Below are 23,095 nucleotides of genomic sequence, written 5' to 3' on the forward strand. Positions count from 1 at the left end.
GACTCAGGACTGACGTAGCCAAATGCGGTTACGCCACGTAATTCAAATAGAACGATGTTGCACTCATCGTTCATAATTTAATTTACCACGAAGAATTTTGCCTCCGCCAATATATTTCTTCGTTTAGGTCAATTCATTCAATTATAAAGCATTAAACCCCAGTTGAGGCTATGAGACTAAATGAGTATTCATAATTTTCCTCACCCTAAGTGTTTCTGTTGTTTTACCGGAGTATAGTTAAACTTTTAGCCGAATAGAGTGCGGTAGTGAAGTTCAGATCACCTGTGTCATTTATAATGGGCATATAATTTCAGCGGATCTCTGTTTTCTCACTAGTTTGGATTGTACGCATTTTTTTTAGGAAAACTGAGCTCTTAGAAGGTATAAGCGACATTCTAGTGCATTTAAATTAGGAGCTGGTGCAATCTGCAGAGAAATTAAGAGCTCCGTGACGTCTTGGAGACGCTATCTAAATGACGATATGACCTTTTTATTTGTGAGATTCAGTTTTAGTATTTACATACGCTCACTGTAGTCCCGTAGTGGACGTTACAGTTAATGTTTTTTAACGATCAGGCATTTGCGTATTAGTATCTTAGTAACTGGAATGTGTTTTTTTCATTAAAAATCATGCGAGAGCAGACACTGTTTACGGTGTTCCTTCTTGTGTGTGCCGTGCCTATTATTTTCGGAGCCGACGCTGAACCGCAAAATAGGCAGCAAAATATTCAAGAGCTTAGAAATCATATCTTTTCTGAACATAAAAAAGGAAAGTTCGAAGAAAAACAAAACGGTGAAAAAGATGGGGAGCTCCTCCCTGACGACTATGATGGTAGAAGTCACGTTGAAAAAGCTGCTGTAGAGAACTCCAATGCTAAAGTAGTCAAGATTGTGCAGTCTCCAGATGTTTCAAAAGTTGATGAGAGCAAACACAAAGGCGGCGATGGCCCCGATAGTGGTCAGGCGACCGAAGAAAATGAAGAATCTGAGAGTTTAATCAAGGATCAGACGAAATGGATACAAAAAATGATAGAAGCAATGGAAACTCAAACAGATGAGAGCTTTGGGGAAAGTACTGAGGAAGAAGAGGAAGAGGTATCCGAGGTTGTTGGAACTCCCCCTCCACCAAGGGAACTGACCGAAGAGGAAAAGAAGGGTAAGATTCATCCTGTTTTGTTTTACAAAATGATTTTGAAGACGTTTCAGAGACCTACTAGAAATTAAATAAATGATTATTGATTATTATTTTGCAAATTGCTGGAACCAAAAACGAGAGTCAATAAATGTGTGTTTTACTTTTATTTGTGTCAAATTAATGGAGAGTAAGTAAAATCTATTGGATAAGTGTATATCATATAACAGTATGCAATATGGTTCAGTAGTAGTTGCATCATTTTAGTACCTGCGGTTGATTACTGTTGATGCCAGGAGTGATCGCAGTAAACTTCAAATTTCGTGTCCAAGTTATTTTGGTAAATGCCTTTCGATTATCTTGTAACTTGCAGCTGTAACGTTGTATGAAATGGGGCTTGGCATACTCAATGCGACTCGTCCCAATCGTCTGGAAGCATACAAACTGATCAGCAAGGCTGCAAACCTCGGGCACGATGGTGCAAGGCTGAAAGTTGCCTGGGCCCAACTTCTAGGAAATGCGGATCCTGGGCCCATACCAAGGAACACCGAAGCGGCTTACAAAACATTCGTGGAGCTTGGAGAGAAGGGATTGCCAGATGCTCATATGGTATGTTTACGTTTTGTGTATGTTCATTGCGATGTGGCCGTCTCGTCTGTGGTCTGAGATGAGAAGAATAATCGGTTGATGGATGCCAGGTTGAAATTTGGGATCTCTCTCACCAAGAAATAATCCCTGGCCCGGAATTTTGTTTGTCCAAGGACCGACGTGTTGTCGTATCTTTTTCAACTAGGGGAAGAATCTTCTTCCGGGCTAGGGTTTATAACTTGGAGAAGCATAACCCACATTTTGGGTGGGTAGGTGTCAAGGATGAACTGGCTGGACAATTCATTATTCAATGGCTTTAGTCCTGCTGACACATTGATAGCATCTCGTTACATCAATGTGCGTCATTGTTTTTTGGGGTGTCCCGCAACTTTTTTTTGTGTTTTTCTCTGCTATTCCTCAAAAAAAAATTTGTGGAATAGCAGAGAGAATGTTTTTCTTTCCTAAGCATCACGAAGGAGTTCCACCGAGTTATGCCATCCACCATTGCATCCATACTTAGGGCTGTTAGATTGTGTACGTATGTTTATCTGATTGAAAATTTGCATTTTTCGAAGAAAAATACTCAGCCTCTAATTTGAGAATTTTCAGCCCTCATAAGAGTTTTTTTTGCTCTCTCTGATGCCTTAAAATCAATGGGACATTAATGAATGTTAAATCTATGTCATTGAATGAACAATGTGAATATATATGTATTTGTCTCTTGAGAGTGTACCACCTCTGGAAATCTCTAAGGACTCTTCTTCATCAGATTTTTCATCAGAATTTTTATGTTGGGGACTGAGAGACTTAGTTAAACAGGTGTCATTTCCTTTTGAAAACCAAGAAAGCCAATTTATAAATTCACTCATTCAAGGGTGGGTGGATTGCAAGCATCTGTGTGAATCGTGGCTGGGTGATACCAACAAATATATTGAGAAGCGTGGAATTTTTTTGAATTATATGAAAACAAAATTTGGAAATTCATATAAAATAATTGTGCCCAGTTGAGAATGAGGAACCTTTAAAAAAAGAATGACTTTTTTTAGGGAGGATGCCCACACAATTGATCTCTAGCCATTGCACTAGATGAAAATGATGATGATAGCATTATCTAGTGGAATTCCTTTTATCATGATTAATTTTTTCTAAATTTTATTTGAGCATTATTTCTATTTCACTTTTGAAAGTGGCAAAAAGAAAAGGCCATTTGGGTCTTCCACCGGGTCAGTTGCTCCATTGATCACGCCAGTGTTTTGGAAAACGAGTCGTTTTCCATCCTCAGGGCTGATGATACGTTGCCATCATCAATAGAGGAACTGACCCGCTGGAAGGCCTTTTCCACAGCAATTCTCCGGGAAAGCACAAGATCATACTTCTGAATAAAACAAGATATCTTTGGATGCAGGCTTAATTATCTAATATATTCCTCTTGCAGATTTGTTTGTTATATCTCTCGGAAACATTTGGGCTAACCTTGGAACAAGAATTGTGCACGTCAGGCAACATCTCGGAAGGAACCCCCAGAATCCCTGAATGTCATCATATGAGTAAAATGTGGTATAAAGAATGGCATTGTGAGCATTGCATCTCATGATGGTATTTGAAGGCCAATAATTGTCTGGGTAAATCTTTTAAAGTTGGAGAATTTTGAGAGTTGGCTTTTGGTGACCTCTACTTATTGGCACTGTTTGTGGTGCCCAAATGTGGCATGGATTACTCTCTTGGTTGCCAGTCCCAATTCAGTGTTTTGAATTGCTTTAATCACTGTCAAAATATAAAATTGTTATGAGAAAAAACAAAATTTGTGTTTTTCCACAGATTTATTTGTAGTGTACGATGCGTTTCAGTTCATCGAACCATTTTCAAGCACAAGACAAGATTCAATATGTGATATGTCATATTTGTACCTGTTTGAGGAAGGGGGGAAGAGAGTGAGGAGTAAGGAAGGCGGGGACAAAGAGGGGAAGTATGGAAAACTCAAAGAAACAAGGAAACTAAAGAAATGGAGAGGTAAAAAGAGGAAGGGGACTCCACTTGTGGTCATTGTTGAGAGGAGGGTGGCAGGTAGCTGGTGTCCTGGTGGTAGCAAGGAGGGAAGAATAAAGAAGGGGGTAAGCAGGGAGGGGACATGGAAGGGACGGAGGCAGGTTGAGGGATGAGATATAAGTGATTCTAAGAAGGACATTATCAGGGAAGGGTTGTAAGACACACACTGAGGGTTGAGGGTAAGGGTGGCTGGATTGGAAAATATGCAAAGGGTGGAGTCAGTTAGAGGGAGGGAGTTTCACTGTTTGCTGTGGAAATGGGATTCTGAGGAGAGGAGAGTGATTTACAAAAATATTGTCGTTTAAAAGAACATTCATATTTAATTTTACGATTTTAAGTTTCTCTGAAATATCAGTCTTTGCCCTTATTTTCGTAGTGTAGAATCTCAGGATTAAATTTACATGAGTGGGATGATTGTAGTAGATGCTTAGCTGGGAGTGATGTTTCATCAAATGTCCTCCAGCATCTTTCATGTTCTTTAATTCTAGTTTGGAAGCTTCCTCCGGTCTGGCCTATGTAGCACATGTCACAGAAATCACTCTTCACTTTGTGAATGCCGGATTGTAAGAGGGGTTCTATTTTGTCTTTGTTGCGGCAAAGGATTTGAATCTTGTCTTGTACGTGAAGATGGTTCGATGAACTGAAATGCGTAATACGTTACAAATAATTCTGTGGAAAAGTGCTAATTTGTTTTTTCTCATATTGGCAAACTTCCGCTGCATCTTGCCCGAATCTGTTGAATAAAACGTTTTTTTAATATGTTGTCCATGGATGCTCCCTTCAGTGACATTCGGCCAGTAAGGAGGGCTCTAGAAAAATTCTTGGGATGGAGAGAGGGGGGGGGTGGGGTTAATTTTCATATATGAGTAAAAATAATTTTAGCATCAATTTTCCCATGAAGAAATTTGAAAATAATGCCAAATTTGAAACTGATTGTGCTCATTCAGAGAGTGATAGCTGATACCTGCAGCAGATAATTTCATGCTCTCGAGACTGCACTTGTTTTATATTAGTTTTGGGTGTGAGGGTTATCTTTATTTTAGATTTAATAGAGCCTAGAATTCCCTCCAAGGGGCGGAAGGGAATGGCCTCCCCTTCCCCCATGCGCCCACCCTGCCTTCAGCGCCCTGAATGCCCCCCATGCCGTATTTCAATTCATGAAGGCCTTCTGTTAGTTTTGGTGGTTTTGTTGTGAGTTGTGAGCTTCCCTAAACATTTTAACACTTTGTTGATTGATATAGTTCAAGTGGAGGCCATCCTCTGAAGTGAAACCCCCTGGGTACTTAACCCTGTCGGACCATTTTGCCAGCCGTTCAAGCCCATACCATCATCCTTATGGTCTGCTTTAGGCCAAAGTACCTGCCTCCTCTCTCTTGGAGGGATGATGTGCCGTGTTTTCCCCTTGAAAAATGTGCCCTGGAAAGTTCATGCGAGTCCTTGAGATGGATGACCTATCACGTCAGAAGTTATTCCCTCATTCTCCATCTCCATCTGGATGCGTCCACTGCTGAGATGTTAGTAAGTCCATCCGTTACTTTCAGGGCCTGGGATTCCTTCATGCCACTGGAGTGCACGTGAATGCCAGCCAGGCCAAGGCCCTCGTCTACTACACTTTTGCTGCCATTGGTGGCAACAGTTGGGCTCAGATGGCTCTTGGCTATCGACACTGGGCGGGGATCACGGTGTCCACGAGCTGTGAAAAGGCCCTGGACTTCTACCGCAAAGTGGCCAATTCAGGTTAGAGGTGGTCCGCTATTCATATATGTATGTATGCACGTCCTGAAACGGCCGGGGAAGCTGGATTTTACTTGAAACTGTTAATTTAGGAATTATTTACGTAATATTTTGTCTAAATGCTATGCATATCTGTGGCATACAGTGGCAAAGGAGGTTTCCCTATCTGGTGGCTCTGCTGTTCAGAGGGTGCGACTTCTTGAAGAAATGGAGAACCCAGCAACCCTGGAAAATGACCTCGTGGAGTACTATCAACTCCTGGCCCAAAATGGAGATGTCCCAGCACAGGTTAGTTGACAGGTTATCATTGGCTATAGTTGACTGGTTATTTCCCCATTGACTTTATTAGCGTATTGTAATGGCTCTCCATTGATATTGTGCTTGCAATGAGGCAGGTGGCCGTTGGGCAGCTGCACTACCAAGGAGGTCGAGGAGTGCAGCAGGATCACCAAAGGGCTTTGGACTATTTCCTGTTGGCCGCAAATGCTGGGAACCCTGTCGCAATGGCTTTCCTTGGGAAGGTAATTAGCTAAGTGGCCTCTCCCCCCCCCCCCCCCCACCTGCCACTGTCACGCTTTGGTGGACCTCCATATTTGCTCCCTGTATGTTCAAGGAGTCCTGGAACAGCTGCATGTAAATTCTTACGCAATACAATTAGCATGATTAGCAAGGGGATCCACGCTGAATTCCAAATAGCAGGATCATCTGACTGGGCACATCTAGTTGTCCGTTTGGTATTAATTTTTTCCCAGAAGTGTCGTTGAGCAGTCGTGAAAGGAAACCACTTTGCATAATTCAGGACTTTTTCAGTTTGGGACAGGACCGGAAACTATTTCATTTTCAAAAGGGGAGGAAGCCAATTTGCAGTGATAATTTGGCAAAGCAGGAAGTGGACATCTCTCGAAATGTGGTGTCCCTAAAGAGTACTGCTGACACCTTTTTGGCACAGCCGAGTGTCCCCTCTGTGCATATTTGCCTCTCAAAGAGAATCTTTCTCCAGAAAAAGATGCCGTTTACTCCCGTCGGATAGTTTAAGCAGAAACAAAGGAAGCACCCTGGATAATGATGGCAAAGCTGTGGTGCAAGACTTTCATGGCAAAGGGAAATGGCAGTGGAGAGAAAATAGTTTGTCAGCATCTGTTCTTAAAAGCATGAGTTGCTCTGCGATTGTTTGTTTAAATAGTGAATGGACGTTTGTTGGATTCAGATTCGTACTTAGAATTGGGCGTACTGCTTCTTATTCCTTGCGAATCAGTCATGGTCGAACTGGCTATCTTCTGAAGTGTGGTGTAGAAAAACTTAGCTGAATATATGGACCGTTCAAGGTGTTCATGCTATCAGAAGAAAGGCAGGAATCACTCAATATCTTTGAAAATCAAGAAAGGTGGGAGGAGAAAGGAGGGAGCAGATTTTCAAAAACATCGGGAGAGTGAAATCTGATTCGGGAATTATGTCTTAGGAGACCATTCTTTTTAGGCGAAGGAGAGCACTTGGAGCTGAGATTAAGGAATTGCACATTCAAGTGCTGATGAATATTAAAGAAGTGACTGCAGTGATGTCCCTGGTGTAAGAGCAAATGGATGTGGGATGATGGGAGCTATTGTCTGTGCAACTTCCTGTGACTCAATCTTCAAGGACCTTTGCCATTTTAAAAATGATGAAATTTAAGCCCCCAACTTCTGATTACAAAGAAAGTATACATTAAATCATGTTTCCAGCAAATTATATGGGATTGAGCATTGGCTATCATTTCAGTTACCATCATTGAGTGTTACATTTCAAAGTAAACTTAAATGGTAAATCAGAAAGCAATCATTATGTTTGTTGGGAAAAAATTAGAAATAAAGTTTGATGTTAGAATTTGAAAAATTTTGTTCCTATTGAAGCCATATTTTTTTTAGCTTTAAACATAAGTGCACTTAGGTGTTTTGCATAATAGCTTGGTGAAGTTGAGTGGAGGGTGAACTGTTTCCAGTCGTGTTCATGTTCCGGCTGCTCTGTCTCTCCCTCTGCCCCTCTCCCCCTTAAACCTTAGATCTACTTGGAAGGGAGTGACATTGTGAAGCAGGACAATGAGACGGCGTACAAGTATTTTAAGAAGGCGGCCGATTTGGGGAATCCAGTGGGCCAGAGTGGTCTGGGCCTGATGTACCTGTATGGCAAGGGCGTCGAGAAGGACTATGGCAAGGCCCTCCAGTACTTCTCCCTCGCTGCTGACCAAGGATGGGTTGACGGCCAACTCCAACTGGGCAACATGTATTTCAGTGAGTGCTTCAGAGTCATTCTGGTGATTGACCTGCAATGTTAGTCTTGAAGTTGATTGATTTTTCATTGACTTGAGTGTGGTACTCGCTCCAGAGGTGCACGATTTTATCAATCTACCATTTCTCGGGCTTAGAAATGTATACATTTTCCAAATTACCAATTTGAAAGTGACATGACCCAAGTCCTTCTTTGCATTTCAGGTGGCCTCGGCGTCCGTAGAGATTACAAGTTGGCGAACAAGTACTTCAGCCTTGCGTCTCAGAGTGGCCATGTCCTTGCATATTATAACCTTGCTCAGATGCATGCCTCAGGAACTGGGATGATGCGCTCTTGCCCAACTGCAGTGGAAGTAAGAATCATTTCCCCCCCTCATTTATGCCCTGCCGTATTCAGTGCAGTGCTAACATTTCTTTTATTTGCACCCATATTTCAATACAAGGTTGATTTTTCGACGTACATAAATCATTCACTTGCATTATCTGATTTATCATGGAGCTGCAAGAGATATTAGATTTCTTAAGTTGCCAACAGCAGTCAGATGTTATTGAAATATTTTCTCTGACTTAGCAAATGGTGACGTGTGGGCATGTATCATTTCATTTTAACTGACATGTGGCTCTCATGTGGTACAAGAAATGTGGAAGAGTGAATTGAGGTTGGTAAGCGAGTGTGGCTGGAGTAGTGGTGAGTAGCCTTGTCTTGCTGGCTTTGCAGACCAATTGTTCAGCATCTGCGAGATGTTTAGCAGCCTGATGATGGTTTGTCGATACAGGCACGGACACCCTAGTTAAGTGTCTGCTGCAGCACGAAGGCAACTTCTTCCTCCACTTCTTCCCATCCATTTTAATAGATACCCAGACTCTGATCTCACACCAATCGCTGCATAACAAAGTATCACGATTGATGTGATAGATCATCATTCTATTTCCGTTGGACAATATTGTACAGAGTTACATTTTCGTGAGAGAGTGCTTCAATGTCGTCCATGCTTGGTTGTTTTGTATCCATTCCAGATCACATTTGTAAAGTCTCAATGTAGCAACTTGGCATTTGTGCACGGAGTAGCACATGCAAAGGCATATGGCACCAGTCTCGGGTATCCTCTCTTGCCTTCCCTTCAGTCCTACTCCTGCTGCACTCCTCCGTAAACTCTTCTTCGGAATACTCTTCCAATGTGTGCTCTACCTGCTGTGGTTTCTTTGCTCCTAGTTCCCGCCAGTGACGGGCTATCATATTATATTTATTAGTTGTCTAGCTTGATAAAATGGTCTGAAGGGCTACATATTATTTATTTTGAAAGATAATGTTTGCTAAAAGAGTATTTAACGATTGTAAGTTGTTACACCATAATCTTTGAAGTACTGACATAGTATTTAGCCAATTTGAATTAAATACATATTCTTACGTATTAGCATAATCACGAAAAGAGTAAAAAATGTGACAAAAATGAGAAAAAAACTGACATTAAACAGCTTTCATATCACTGAAATAATCTAAAACTAAATCTTGTTATAGCTTTCTCATTTTCCGGCGATGGTATGTTCACCAGGGCAAGATTGGAGCAGCAGTCCACTCTAATTTTTCTCAATATTTTCATTTTGTCATCCAACCATGAACAACACGTGCTCGGGTTGTCTGAATTGCCTTGCAGGTATTGCTTCCCAAATCCAGATCCATGCAATATTTGTTGCTGTTGGCTCACAGTGTTATTAAATATCCAAGAAAATATAGTTTAGGCCAGCCACTCGTAGGAATGAATTGTGGATCCTGGACTGTCTGTTCTCATGTAACTGTGACTTCTGTAGGTTCTGATTGCTGAGTTGCCATATGTTGATGCTGGAATAGTAGTGCTTTTACCCTGGAGAAGTCTTCCTCGATTGTATTCCCATTTCCCAGCATATCTGCGGGAGTTGTCTGAAAAGTTCTCCGCCTGCTCTAGCATCACCTTCGCATGACTTCTTTCTCTCATGTTGGCACAACTGTGGGCAGATGTGCGCAATTGCAAGCCATTCCATCCATGGGTTTGCCGTAGTCAGTTCTAAGAATCAGTTGCGGTGCATGTTTTGTTAGAAATGGAAAAAAATCAAGTATCATGCAGTGATAAACTTCGTCATGAAAGGAGTTTTAATGCTGACCGAAATTCAATCAAGGATTTTAAACCAATAATTGGGACTCTTCTCCTACAATATTCACCTGATGAAGAAATGGGCAGCTGAGCTTAAATGTGGCCATGAAAGATGTCAAGGTGATCCACGTGAAGGACGTCCGAAAAGTGCAACCACACCGGAAACCATTGGAAAAGTACATGATATGATTTTGGAAGATCGGCGGACGAAGGTGTGTGAAATTGCTGATACTGTGAGGATATCGAAAGAACATATCAGTGAAATTTTGCTGGAGGAATTACACATGACAAAGTTTTGCGCAAGATGGGTGTTGTGTGTGCTCACTGGGGATCAAAAATGCATTCAGGCAACACTTAGACACACAAACAGTGCTTGGCATGCTAAATGAAAAACAGGAGTGATTTCCTTCATCGATGCGTGGCAGTGGATGAAATTTGGATTTGTCATTGCACAACTGAACCAAAATAACAAACCATGCAATGGATTGTGGCTGGTTCTTCAGCTCCAAAGAAGCCACAAATGGTGCCATTGGTGGGGAAGGTCATGGCATCAGTTTTTGTGGGATGCGAAAAGAACTCTGTTGATTGACAATTATGAAAAAGGTAAAACAATAACTGGGGATTACCATTCTAATCTCTTAACGTAACTGGATGCAAAAATTTGTGAAGCAGACATGGCTTGCAGAGGAAAGGAACATTTTCCATCAGGGCAATGCAGCTGCCCAAAAATGTGTCTTGGTGATGGGGAAGTTGAGGGATTTGCTCTGATATGAAGTGCTGGAACATCCACCTCCTTATTCCCTGGTTTTGCACTCCGGAGCACTTGCGGAAGAACATTTCGGAGACTTGATAATAGCGCTGGAAAACCACTGGATGAAATGTATTAATATTAAAGACAATTATGTTGAAAAATAAAACTTTTTGAAAACATAATTTGTCTTTTTCATGATCAAGCCAAGAACTTTTCAGATCACTCTTGTAGCTTGGTCAATTTGTAATTGGAGTCCCACGGAGACAACATACACAAAAACCAAAATCCGGTGCTAAGATAGCTTGTAATTCATTTTATTATTTTAATTCAAATAGTGAAAAGAAATGTCCCCACCACAAACATGTCTCATCATTTAGCATCCTTCTAGTAGACACCTCTGCACATGTATATTATTTTCTACAATTTGTTGCCTTTTACTTTGCATCACATTTCTACACTTACAGTAATTTATCTCAGGATTTTCTGGATCACTCAACAAATAATATTCATGTAGGTGAACTGCAGCCATTTCTTTGCTGCATATTATTGTCCTCTGGATGGCTAAGCACTGTGAGGGGTTAACTTTCACAACTTACTTATTTAAGGAAACGAGTAAACATCCAAAGTAAATGGCTACTCTACAAGACAGTCCTCTAGTTCTTCACTAGAGTGTTGCAGATTACATAGACTAATGCAATGGAAAGGACACAGTAAATCACATTTTGGAAGAGTATCATTCTTTCATACAAATACTCGTACAAGTGATTCAAAGTTATACAATCTGTTACAATGAACACTGACAAAAGGTGTGGCAGTAATGGAGATGGCCAGTGGATTTCAATCTTGTACGTGTACGTATATCTATTTAGTAATTGGTGGCACTCTGCTCTATTGTTAGGTACAGATTTTGGTGAACTTTGGATTTAAAATACAGGGAAACTATGACTCTTATTTAGTGTAATTCTGTGGACTTGTGCAGTCAATCTCTTTTCCTTATCTTTGTATTTCTCTTTGCACTCGGGAGTGCCTTGGTTTCTTCTCATCAGAAATACAAGTATTTTATGTAATTACTGCTTTGTTTAATCATTGCCAATAATCTCTGTCCTTTTTTCAGCGGTGGCAGTTGTTTGTCTATGCTGAGAAATTCAAGTGCACCAAAGTCATTTCCTGTTGTCAGTTGTTCCCTTTTATTCTTTCCAGTTCTTCAAGAATGTGGCCGAGCGTGGGAAGTGGGGCGAGAAGCTGATGGAGGCCCACCACCACTACAGAGATGGCCGCCCCGATGAGGCATTCCTCACGTATGCACTCCTTGCCGAATTGGGTTATGAGGTGGCCCAGAGCAATGCAGCCTTCATTCTTGATAGAGGTCAGCGTTCTTAATGTACTTTTGTTGGTGATTTTCTATTCCATTAGTTGATTACTATGTGAAAGAATCGCTAGATGGACCTCCCATGTTCTCCTAAAGGCCCTTCCATACTTGCCCAGAAAACACCCATGCTGACTCTTTGGTAACTAGATTTCAGCTTTACTATGTGAGTTAATACCATACTTTTGCATATGAGTATTGGGAAGGCAGAACTGATGTTGATAAGCAGAAAATATTTGTCCATATCTGTTGATTTATAACAAATATGGCAACATTTCCATTGTGTGCTAATATTTTTGTGGGTTTAGCAAAGCCTGGAATTGGAGTTGAGGAGTTTGCTGATTTTTCTATCGAGAGTTCAATCCTTCCATTTACTCTGGTCAGTAATTTTCGTTGACACCATTGATGTATCAATGCAATAATGATGTTGTGATGGCCCAACCTTGTTTCTATCATTCGCTCTGAGCGTGTGTTGCATCAGAATGTTGTCCTCCTCTCCCACCCCTGGAACTCAACTCCTGCCCCCCCCCCACCCCAGCTTCCTTGAAGGGCTTCCCTTCCTGCTCAACCAAGGCCTTGTCCTTCCTTCCTCTGCCAACTGGGGTTTCATGGGAAGTGTTCGAGTTTGTTTGTGCCCTCGGAGGAACCGCAATGATTTTGCTCCTGGATTGTGGCTGAGGTAGTGGTGGTTTTTGCACCACTACAGCTACGGCCGTTGGCATGCATAACTGACGAACTGCCTTCATAATGCAATTGCCAAAATGCTGATGAAATCTGACCTCCTGATGATGACACGCAATGGCCCACATTGTAAAAATCATGGGGAAATGTCTCATTTGTGTTCCACGTAGACAAAAATGTCAAGTATTATTCAGTGTGCTGAGTTCAATTCCTCAGTTATTTCTTTTGAAAAGCTAAGCATTTGGTATGTTAGTGAGGGAAAGAGGTCCCTTCAGAAATTCAGGAATGCGGTGGCATGTTGGTGAAAAGATGTTAATAGTCTGATGCTGCATTCACAGATTGAAAATGAAAGTATTGTTATATGTTGAATGGTCTCAGGTGCAACTTGATGAAAATTCATCATTACAGAATAGTTAAACTGTTAATATTTTCAGGCATCAAAATCAAATTATTGTGAAAATATGTATAGTTAACTTTTTCAGTGATGATTAGATGTGTGAGTTTTGTGAATAGGCCAATGGGTGGTATCACTCTAATAGAGCTAACTTTTGCTTATAAATCTGTGAGAGTAAAAAGGACGTTTGCTGAATAACCCTTGAAGATGAATTATTTTGGCTGTAATAGCACTTTGAGCTTTGCTGTTTGAATTCTGGACCGAAAACGACTATCTCTGCTGTTTCCTCTTTTTGCTCTCTTCCCCATGATTGGTTCTCACTGCTGACTCACCTGAGTGTTTTGCTTTAAGAAAATAGCTCCAAGTGTAATGTTGAAAGAAATCAGTCATTGGCCAGTTCTTGCAATTATTTTTTTGAAGTTTCATTTTTTAAAAGTTTGATTGTAGTGGCCATTGCAAGGCTTTAAAAAATGGTTATTATTTGTGCTTGTAATTAGAAATATATACCTTGTTGTTTGAGAATATATTTTTTTGTGATATCCATAGTGTACACATAACTTTCATCACCAAAAGTAGGGAAGCCCTTTGTTAACACGCTCCATCGTTATTTTAGTGGAAATCAGTTGATTTTGTTGCAAAAGCAAAACACGGAATAGGTATAAAAAATGTCAGCATCTAAATAAACCTAGTGGCCTTTTTAAGGGAAATGTTAATTTGATTAAATCAGCACTAAGACTTCCCAAAGAGCATTTTCATAATTATGCAGAAGTAAAAATAATGCTGTATAAATTCCAGTTTCATCCCTTATTCTAATGCTATTCAAAAAAGTATAAAATAAAAACAAAGTTCAATGAAATGCTGTTGGTTACTTTTCCTTGTGTTTGCTTTGTGGACTGAGATTTCATCTTATTTCTGCCATGTAGTCTGGATTCCTCAGTGAGCATTGACCGACAATGATGAGAATGAATTATTATGGGAGGCAAGTTAAAATTCTTCTATGTGAGGAATCACCAAATATCTTAATCTAAATTGGAGTGGCTCACTGAAAGGGTTGTCCACTGTGGAAGCAATAAATAAATCTCTCTTTCGGATGGGTTGACCTCCTGCTGCTGTAAGGTCCGAAGGTACTGGCGATTGTCAAGCACTTTTCTTGCATTGCTGAGGCCAGGTTTCATTCGATTTCCATTTCTCCCCAATTTACATGAAATTAAACCATTGTCTTGTCCTCATTATGCCATTATGAGACATGCCACCAATGGAATGCAAGAAAAGGCTGAACTAGTTTCCTCATCATGCCAGCATTTCTTCAATGAAAGTCCCACAGCTTACTTTATGCTAGAAAGCAAATACAAAGATTACCTGTTAAGCATATATCACATAACTTGGCATGATACTGGAAGACATAATGATTTACATTTCTGCTTTCTTGATTTTTCCAAAATCTTTGGTTTTTGAAGCAGTGTAGTCTTCCATTTTAATTATTTTTCTGATATTGTATTAGAGAACAGGAAAATATTAAACTAATTTGTAAAATGCGCTGTCATGGCAAGGGACCAAATCTTAATATCCTGAATATAACAGAATGTTCCCCATTTTTGTTAGCGAATAGTTATAGTGATGAAATCATGTCACAGATAGCCCAGTTGAGTGCAAGCCCCCCATACCCATGTTGCCGCTAATGGCTTTTGGGCAGGTTGTGTGGGTATGCTCCTTCCATTCTCTTCCCACTCCAGGCCTTATCTCACCACCACTCCCAACCCCTCCCCTTGCACCCCACCACTCCCAACCCTTCTTGTCCATAAATAATAATAATAATAATAATATACTTTATTCATCTTATAATCATATTCACATATGGTAGATGTCGTCATTTAGGAACATACAGTTGTTCCTGGATAATATAGTATACAGCACAATATACAATCACATAAAATACTTATTTGAAAATATTTGCATACATACACTTAGTAATACCTCTGCCATGCCCAGAAAGTGTTTGTAACGGAGAATGAAGCCTATGCAATGAAACTAGTTGTGCAAAGAAAAGGTTTTTAGATAATACCTGGTATTCCTTTTTCATTCACTCATGAATTTCTCTAATATAAAATATCTTGTGTAATGTGATTCTTAAATCACTGGCATGACCCAAACAGTATTCCATAAAATGAAATTCACTGTCAAATGGCAATGGTCAATCAGAATTTGCAGCATTTGGGCAACATGCGAAGTGATGTGTAACTGTTGGAATGGCAATCCAATCCTCTGTCAGTTCTTCTTGAATTGTTGCTTTTTAATTTTCTTTCTTGTTCATGTCCAAAATAGTTTTTCAATCGATGCCATGGGTCTGTTATTCCACAATTTAATGATAAATGTACGTTTTAAGTTCAGTCTGATATTGTCGCAAAATTTCCACACTCCAAGAAGTTCAAAATCACTTGCGATGAACGTAAAATAACTTCATCGTGTCAAGTATGAAAATAATTGCGAATGGTATAAGTTTTTCATGTGCTGCTCCCTTGTTTATGCTGGCCAAAGTACTTTGTATTCTCATTTAAGATTCGTTCACAATGTCAATGTTGTGATAAGGCTTTTGGAGCTTGACTGTTGGACCTGTATGTTTGCATTCAAGATGCCCGATATAATTTTTCTCTTCAGAGTTTCATTGTATTGTGTGGAAGGGGCTTTAATGAACTACATTGCTGTATGCCTCATCTTGGGCAACTTTCCCTGGTGTGAGTGCTCTCCTGTTTGTCGACTGCGTAGCCCGATGAAGCCTCTCCCCGTCCCATGTCAAGGCATCTAAATTAGCCTCTCTCTCATCGGAGTCTATGCCTTTGCAGGTGAAACAACGCTGTTCAGCGAGGAGGAGACCCTCGTGAGGGCACTGACATATTGGAGCAGAGCAGCTGCCCAGGGCTATTCCGTGGCTCAGGTGAAGCTGGGCGACTACCATTACTATGGCCTGGGGACTCCTGCCGATTATGAGGCGGCCGCCACGCATTACCGCCTTGCGTCGCAGCAGCAGCAGAATGCGCAGGCCATGTTCAACCTTGGATACATGCATGAACAGGGCCTGGGGATGAAAAAGGTCTGCCTTCATTTTTACAGAATATCCTGAGAGGGCTTGGCATTGGATCTCTTGTGTTACAGAGTAATGATAATTATGCACTCTATGCATGTTCCATCAAAGAGCAATGTCAAGGTCCTCGGAACAGTTTAAGGAGAGAACTGGCAACGGCTAAGTGTCCCTTCCTTCCTCAGGACATGCACCTGGCCAAGCGCTGCTACGACATGGCGGCCGAGGCCAGCCCCGATGCCAAAGTCCCCGTCGTGCTGGCTCTCCTCAAGCTGTCCATCATGGCCAATGTGGAGCAGTTTCAGGAGGTGAGCCCGCGGTCAGAGTTGGAAGGACGATGCTCTGTTGCACTAGCCAGATGTCTGGTGTCTGTGCGTGGAGCGCGTACTGAATTTGCTTTTGCAAATAAATAAATTCATCAAATTACATGAGTGCGATTGCAGAGGGCTGAATTGTTTGTGAAGCTGAAGTAATCATTATCTTGGAGCTGACCTTGTCCATAAATTGTTTTAACAAATGATGTTAATTATTAGTGAGGAGTATGCATTTGAAAATGACGGATAATGCAGATAGGTGCCTATAGAGGGGGGAAAATTGTATTTTATCAGCTTCTTTGCTTTCAGGTTACATTGCATCTGCTTGTCAATCATTTTTCCATCTAAAGAACTAATATTCTGTTTCCTGGACTTGGAAGACACTCAATTCACTTCTGATGCAGTAGAAAAGAGTATTCTGAGCATTTTAATAATGAGAATTCAATTGAAGCACTTATATTTATATATGCATTAGTCTGAAAACAGTACTTTGGCTTTTACATCCAACTTTAAATAATGATATAACAATTAGACAATTAAATCAACCCAAGCCCTTGGCGGAAGAAAAACCACCTAGGTGGGACTCAAACCCACGTAGACCTCTGCGTAGAGAGGTGAGGATGTTACCCCGCCACCACCTGGGTCAACAATACTTATGTTCCATTAGTATTGTATAAATTTTATTGAAATCACGATGCATTCCATTTTGAGTGAACTGACAATTTTGGAACTTGTGTGAGATAAGTTCTCCTAATTTCTTTTAGTCTTACCCCCTACATTGGGTTATATGACATTGTGTGTTCATAGTAACTAATGCCACTCATTGACTCATCATGGCTGGCAACTGGTCATCAGAACATCTTGCTTGTTCTTCCATTTCACCGCTCTAACTCCGTCAGAACTAAATGCACCCACTACCTCAACCCATTTTAGGTTTTTTTGATGTTAGGTCAGGTTCATTTTCCTTCAGGTTAGTTTTTAAGAGTTTCAGCGCAGTAAGACGTTGGCTCAGGTGGACCAAGGCAACACTTGGACCAATTATCCATGAAAAGAGATAAAGTTTTCAATCCATCCATCAATATCCATACTAAATTGTCGACATGTCCCCCGGGCCTGCCCACGTCAGAATCAGAGGGCCCAGTGTAGACAAATCACGAAATCAAAGCAGAAGGTTCAGTCAACATGTTAAGTTTGATTCCGTAATCGTGTGGGTTTAAGTGAGCGTTATAAGAACCAATAAAAAAAAATTCAAAATATATTCAGATTATGATGAAATGGGAAGTATTTGCATGGTCATAATTCAGCAAAAAAATTTAACAAGTTATTCCATTATCATAAAAAATGAAATATTTAAGGAGCAGAATGATGTAAAAAATTTAAAGGAAACTAGAAAAAGATTTAATGATGCAATTGCATGAAGTGGAGGACTTGGGGGTAATTACATTGCTCGAATAAAAAAAGGTGAATAATTATTATGCTTTGATATCTTTTACTAGGGAAATATTTTATTAAAAACTGCAATGCATTGCTGTTTATGAAAATGTGTGTGTAAAATATGTTTAAAATACCTGAAACAAATAAGTGACTAAACCATTAAAAAACTGCTGCTACACAAAATTAAGGATGTGACATCATAATCATGAAGTGCCCTCACCTTGAAGGCTGAAGAATGACTTGAAAGCAGGATTGAACTTAGTGCTGCAAAGTGGCACCCCTCAAAGATGGAAAAGGATATTGAACTGTGATGACGAGCGTCGTCTGCAGTAGCGAAGAGATAACTCCTGGTGGATGATGATTGCCATTGGTCAATCAGTGTGGGACGTGTTAAAGCAAAGGAAAGCGTGGGGTGCGACCTGGAAAATCCAATTTTTGTTGTGGTGAGAGGATTCCCGAAAGGTAGTTGCTAGGTTGTGGCAAGACCTTTTTTATTTTCATTCTTGGTTATGTCAATTCAAAACTTGGGTCATATTTTTGGACCATTTATTAATTACTGCCTTCCAGCAAATTTTGATGGTGCAATGAGTGGTAATTAATGGCACTGCACTCAATAGTCCAGTATTCCTATCATTTATTTTGCTTTGCTTAATTTCGTAGGATGCACCAATGCAACGTAGGCACGTATGGGCGAAGCAATGCTTGCTTTGGACGGACTCGGGACGAGCACGTTGGTCTTAAAGGATTGAATATAATCACTTTGAATTTACATATTTAATGTTTTAAGGTTTGTGTTTAAATGGAATTTTGGTAATTAAAATACAAGGAAACGGATATGGAAATGATAAATCTTAGCCAAGTGATACCGAAAGAAGAAGGGTTTGCGAGCAAGTAATTAATCTTAGTTGAGAGCCACTAAGTCTTGTTAATATGCACAGTATCTCGAGCTCTTTTGACTGCACAAGACCTTGAACCCTGCGTGAAGACGTTGAATCGGCCCTTGGATATTTGCTGCATGTTAAAGTCGTCCACTCTTGGTTAATGACCCCGATGTTTGGTTTGTCTCTCTCTCTCCCCTTTGCCGCAGAGCAACTGGATGGACTGGGTGAAGACACTCGACATGGACAGGACGTTTGGCCCAAACTGGGACCTCTTCCTGATCACAGGGCTCGTCGGCTTGATGGGCCTCGTCGTCTACTTCCGCTTCCCCCCTCACCAGAGGCCCCTCCGACCCGAACCGGGACAGCAGAGGCGCCACCCCACTGCCCCGAGGTATGTGCCAGTGCCACCAACGCTGCCAAATGACCACGCGACAGCCACACAAGCGGACCGCCCCATGGCAGACGCCCCCTCTGCAGAGGGGGGGGGCCAACAAGAGCCGGGGGGTGGTGGAGGGGAGGTGGGAGAAGCAGCTGCGGGACCCCCCACAGCACCAACACCAGCGGCAGACCCTGGCGACGGAGAGGCAGCGGCATTGGCTGAGGGGGAAGGGGATAAGGAGGGAGGGGTGAAGGCAGGGGGTGTCACCCCTGGTGAGGATATGCAGGGCCAATCGAGCAATGGGAGCACAAACCTCCCCACCGAGCAGGGGAGCCATACGGCGTGAAGACATGTGATAGAGGAGAGATGGCGTCTGTTCTTTGTTGGTGGGTGGTTGTTGTCACGTGAGGAAGAGGAGGGGGGAGAGGGTGAATGGGGTGGGGGAGGGGAAGGGTGCAGGCGGTGCGTGCACCCTAGTGGAGGGGGGGCTCGTCCTTGCCACTATACTTGTCCCCCTGCTCCACTCTCCATGGTGCATGGCTGGCTGTCGTTGGGGTCACCCGTGCAACTTGGCGACGTTGCCCCATCCCCCCTCTTGCAGTCATTGGCGCCAAAGTCTGTCTTCTTCTCTCCCCTTGATGTGAATTTCAGGCAAGACTCCATCCCGGTGCATTTTGAGCCATTGGGTGCCACTCATGAGCAGGCAGATCTTTTCCCCCCCCAGCTTGAATTACTTCCAGTTTCATGACCTGACCTGACCTTGCAGATGACCCTCATTCTGTTGAACATGAGATAGCCCTGTTGCATTTGTAGGAAATTCAATTTGGTGAAAAAGACTGACTTTCTCTCTCTCCCCGATGAGAACTCACTACTGCCAAGCTGTTACCTTTACCCCCTCCTCTCCGGTTAATTGGCTTAATGCTTCCGTGCGGCACTGACGAAATGCCGTGTTGACGAGGAGCGCCATGAGGCCCGCCTGCCTCCCCTTCCCTGCTGCAATGTTCTTTCTTTGCCCCCTCTTCACGTCCATCCCCTCATGCTCCTGCTCATGCCATCTGTTGTTTGTTGCTGTCGGCTCTTTGGCCCCGTTAGCCCCGTGCCGCATGCATTGAGTCATCTGCTGAGTTTGCTTCAAGCATAATGAGTGTTGCGCTTTAAAAGTTTTGCCAGTGTTGTATCTGAGAAGGGTGAGTGTTTCTAGAAATCCTATAATGCAGACTACCATTTGTTTGCTGTTGTTGTGATGTTTTACTTCCTGTGTTGGTTTTCAGAGTTGACTCGGTTGACATTGTGAGGTGGGCAAGCTGCTTTTGAATTGTTAAAAGTAGTGTGTGTACTTGCTCCTTCAATCCGAAGGCGCTTGTCCATGTTGTGCTGTGTGTGTTGGAAATATGGGAGATTTATTGCACCCAGTGTTTGTTGCACCATTATGTATGTATATTTTGTTTTGCCATTTCCTTACCATGTGAATGGACAGAAACCATTGGGTGGGTGGGTGAAAATGTACACAGGGAGGAGTGTAAATAAAAGATTATTATATTGTAAATGAGTGATGATGTCACTTGCAAAGCTACATTTTATTTACAGGGGGAGAACCTTGTCCGAGGGTAAATGTTGCATGATGGGCGTGCTCAAAGGTAAATAAGCAGGAAGGCAACACAATAGAAAGTGCAGTCATACAACTTATTCCCTTTGAAGGCGGTTTCACGTGACCCTCATTTCAGCACCCAAATCGTGGCTGAAATGAAAGCACAGACCTTCAACCCAAATTTGGGGCTCTTATTGAATCTAATCCACTCCAGCCAGTGTTTACGTGGTGTTTGCATGCATTTTAAAATCCATGCGGAATCATTCTGTCTGAGCATTCAAATGGAAGACAGCTCAAATCCTCTCTCTTATTTTCACATTTGAAACAATTCAAAAGCTTATAAAACATGAAATAAAATTCACTTTCATTCAACTGGCAATAAAATCGTGAAGGGGTTGAAGGGATTGTGCATTCCGATCATTCCATGATGAATGCTCGTGGTAGGGTCACCCATGCCGGATGGGTTGCGGGGTAGGAGCCAGGTGAAGCCCGCAGCATCCGTTCCTCTGTGAGGAGTCTGCGAATACGTCTGACTTCAGTGGGTCGGCCATTGAATGATGGTGTCACATTAAAAACACTATTGAGCAAGAAAAAGGGAAACCACCTAAATCATTACCCCATGAACTGATGATGAACAGGATTATTAGACATAGTCCTGGTAACTGAGGAACCTAGCCCACAGGGCTGTAAGCCATGCCTGGCAGCAGGAGAGGAAAAGCTCTGGCAGTTGTCCCCACAGGAAGGAGCCAAATCAGTTAGAAAAGGGATTCGGAATGTTAGAAAAATGGTGGCGACAGTGAAATTAGAAAATATAAAGAGGGAGAGAGGAAATACAGATATTTTAGGGTTTCTTTTGGGTGAAATGGGAGATCAGGAGGGATTATTAGAGCGGTAATTACGTGGGTTGTTAAATCATATCCTTAGGAAAAATTGGAAAAACATTATTTCAAGTAGATTTTTTTATTTTTCAATGCAACATCCTCTTAGCTCTATTAACTTTTCCCAGCTTTTCTTAAACTTTTTAAAGTCATCCAAACAGTAGGATTTCAGGCGGTCCTCAAATTTGGCATGCATTGGCGATGACCACCTTGCTCGACGTGAATCATTTTCTGTCAAGATATAAATTAAAGTCACTGGTGGTCAAATCTAATGAATACTGAGGATTTTATAATAATTCAAACTTAATATCTATTATTTTATTCATCAAAACTTTGCAGGTTTGGTGATACATGCATTGTCTTGAAGGAAGATTTTTTCTTTGCCAAATGAGGACATATTTCTTGATTTCTCTGCTCAACCAGTGCAATAAGGACAAAAAATACTCTCCATTTGTTCTTTGTCCTTTTTGCAAGTAATGAACGTAGATGATTTCACGTGCATCCAAAAAAACCGTGGCCATCACCTTGTCAATGGTAAGTCAGGAAAAATACTATTTGAACCAGGAAAAATACAAGAGATGGAAGGAATATATGGAGGAACTATTGGCAACAGTATTACGCCAGCAAAGTTTGACATGGAAAGATTTTGGAAAAGGTTTCATGTTCTAGGGTTATTTAAGTTTAAGGGGTTTTAAAGGAAGGGTTTTTATGGACTGATTCATTGAATTTACGAAGGAGAGATTAGGCTGGAACACTGTCTGATCAATTTTAGTTCCTATACCGAAAAAGGGAAATGCAGCAATATTTGAGGACTGCAGAACAATAACTTTGATTCTGTGTGCAGTTAATTGCTTCTCAGGATCATAAACAAAAGGATAGAGAGCAGGGCAAATGATTACTCCAGGGGATGGTCAGATTGGGTTCAGGAAGGGGAGACATACGTGCGATGCCATTGCAGAATTGAAGTCATTAATAGAAAGGAACATAGGGCTGGCCATCTGGCTGTATTTTCCTGTTGAGTAGTTTTCAAAAACGTGTTTGATGGAGTAAATTGGTGGAATTAATGAATGCATTTCAGAAAATAGGAATGGATTGGAGGGACGGAAGACTTATCTGCAACCCGTACACGTCTCAGACTGCTCAGGTGTGAGTGGCGGACGGAAAGTTCAGATGGGCAGTGGTAGAGAGAGGTGTAGGGCAGGGTGTCCATTATCCCTGGTGCTGTTCAACATATATGAGAAGGAAATAATTGAAGAGGCATGGGAAGAACTGGAGGGAGGAATGAAAGTCGGCGGGGATTTTATAAAATCAGACGTTCACAAATGATCAAGCTTGCATTACATAATAGTCATTACTGTAGATATGGGATGAAAATCAATGTAAACAAAACAAAAGCCATCAGGTTTTTGAGAAAGAGGAAGGAAAACTGAAGTGTTGAAGTAGCAGGGCAAAAACGAGAGCAG

The 23,095-nt window shown here is 41.5% G+C and overlaps 1 protein-coding gene across 1 annotated transcript; it reads left to right on the forward strand.

Annotated features, from left to right (window-relative positions):
• Positions 1-252: 252 nt before the first annotated feature.
• Hrd3 (HMG-coA reductase degradation 3) lies at positions 253-20,712 on the forward strand. Its single transcript, XM_071597929.1, has 11 exons — positions 253-1,156; positions 1,506-1,741; positions 5,308-5,503; positions 5,646-5,788; positions 5,896-6,021; positions 7,536-7,764; positions 7,966-8,114; positions 11,842-12,007; positions 15,923-16,170; positions 16,344-16,466; positions 18,994-20,712. Exons 1-11 carry the CDS (start codon positions 631-633, stop codon positions 19,510-19,512), a joined length of 2,661 nt encoding a protein of 886 aa, XP_071454030.1. The 5' UTR covers positions 253-630; the 3' UTR covers positions 19,513-20,712.
• Positions 20,713-23,095: the final 2,383 nt, after the last annotated feature.

Source organism: Hetaerina americana, unplaced genomic scaffold (assembly GCF_022747635.1).
Source record: "Hetaerina americana unplaced genomic scaffold, ioHetAmer1.1.p SCAF_9, whole genome shotgun sequence".
Taxonomy (NCBI): domain Eukaryota; kingdom Metazoa; phylum Arthropoda; class Insecta; order Odonata; family Calopterygidae; genus Hetaerina; species Hetaerina americana.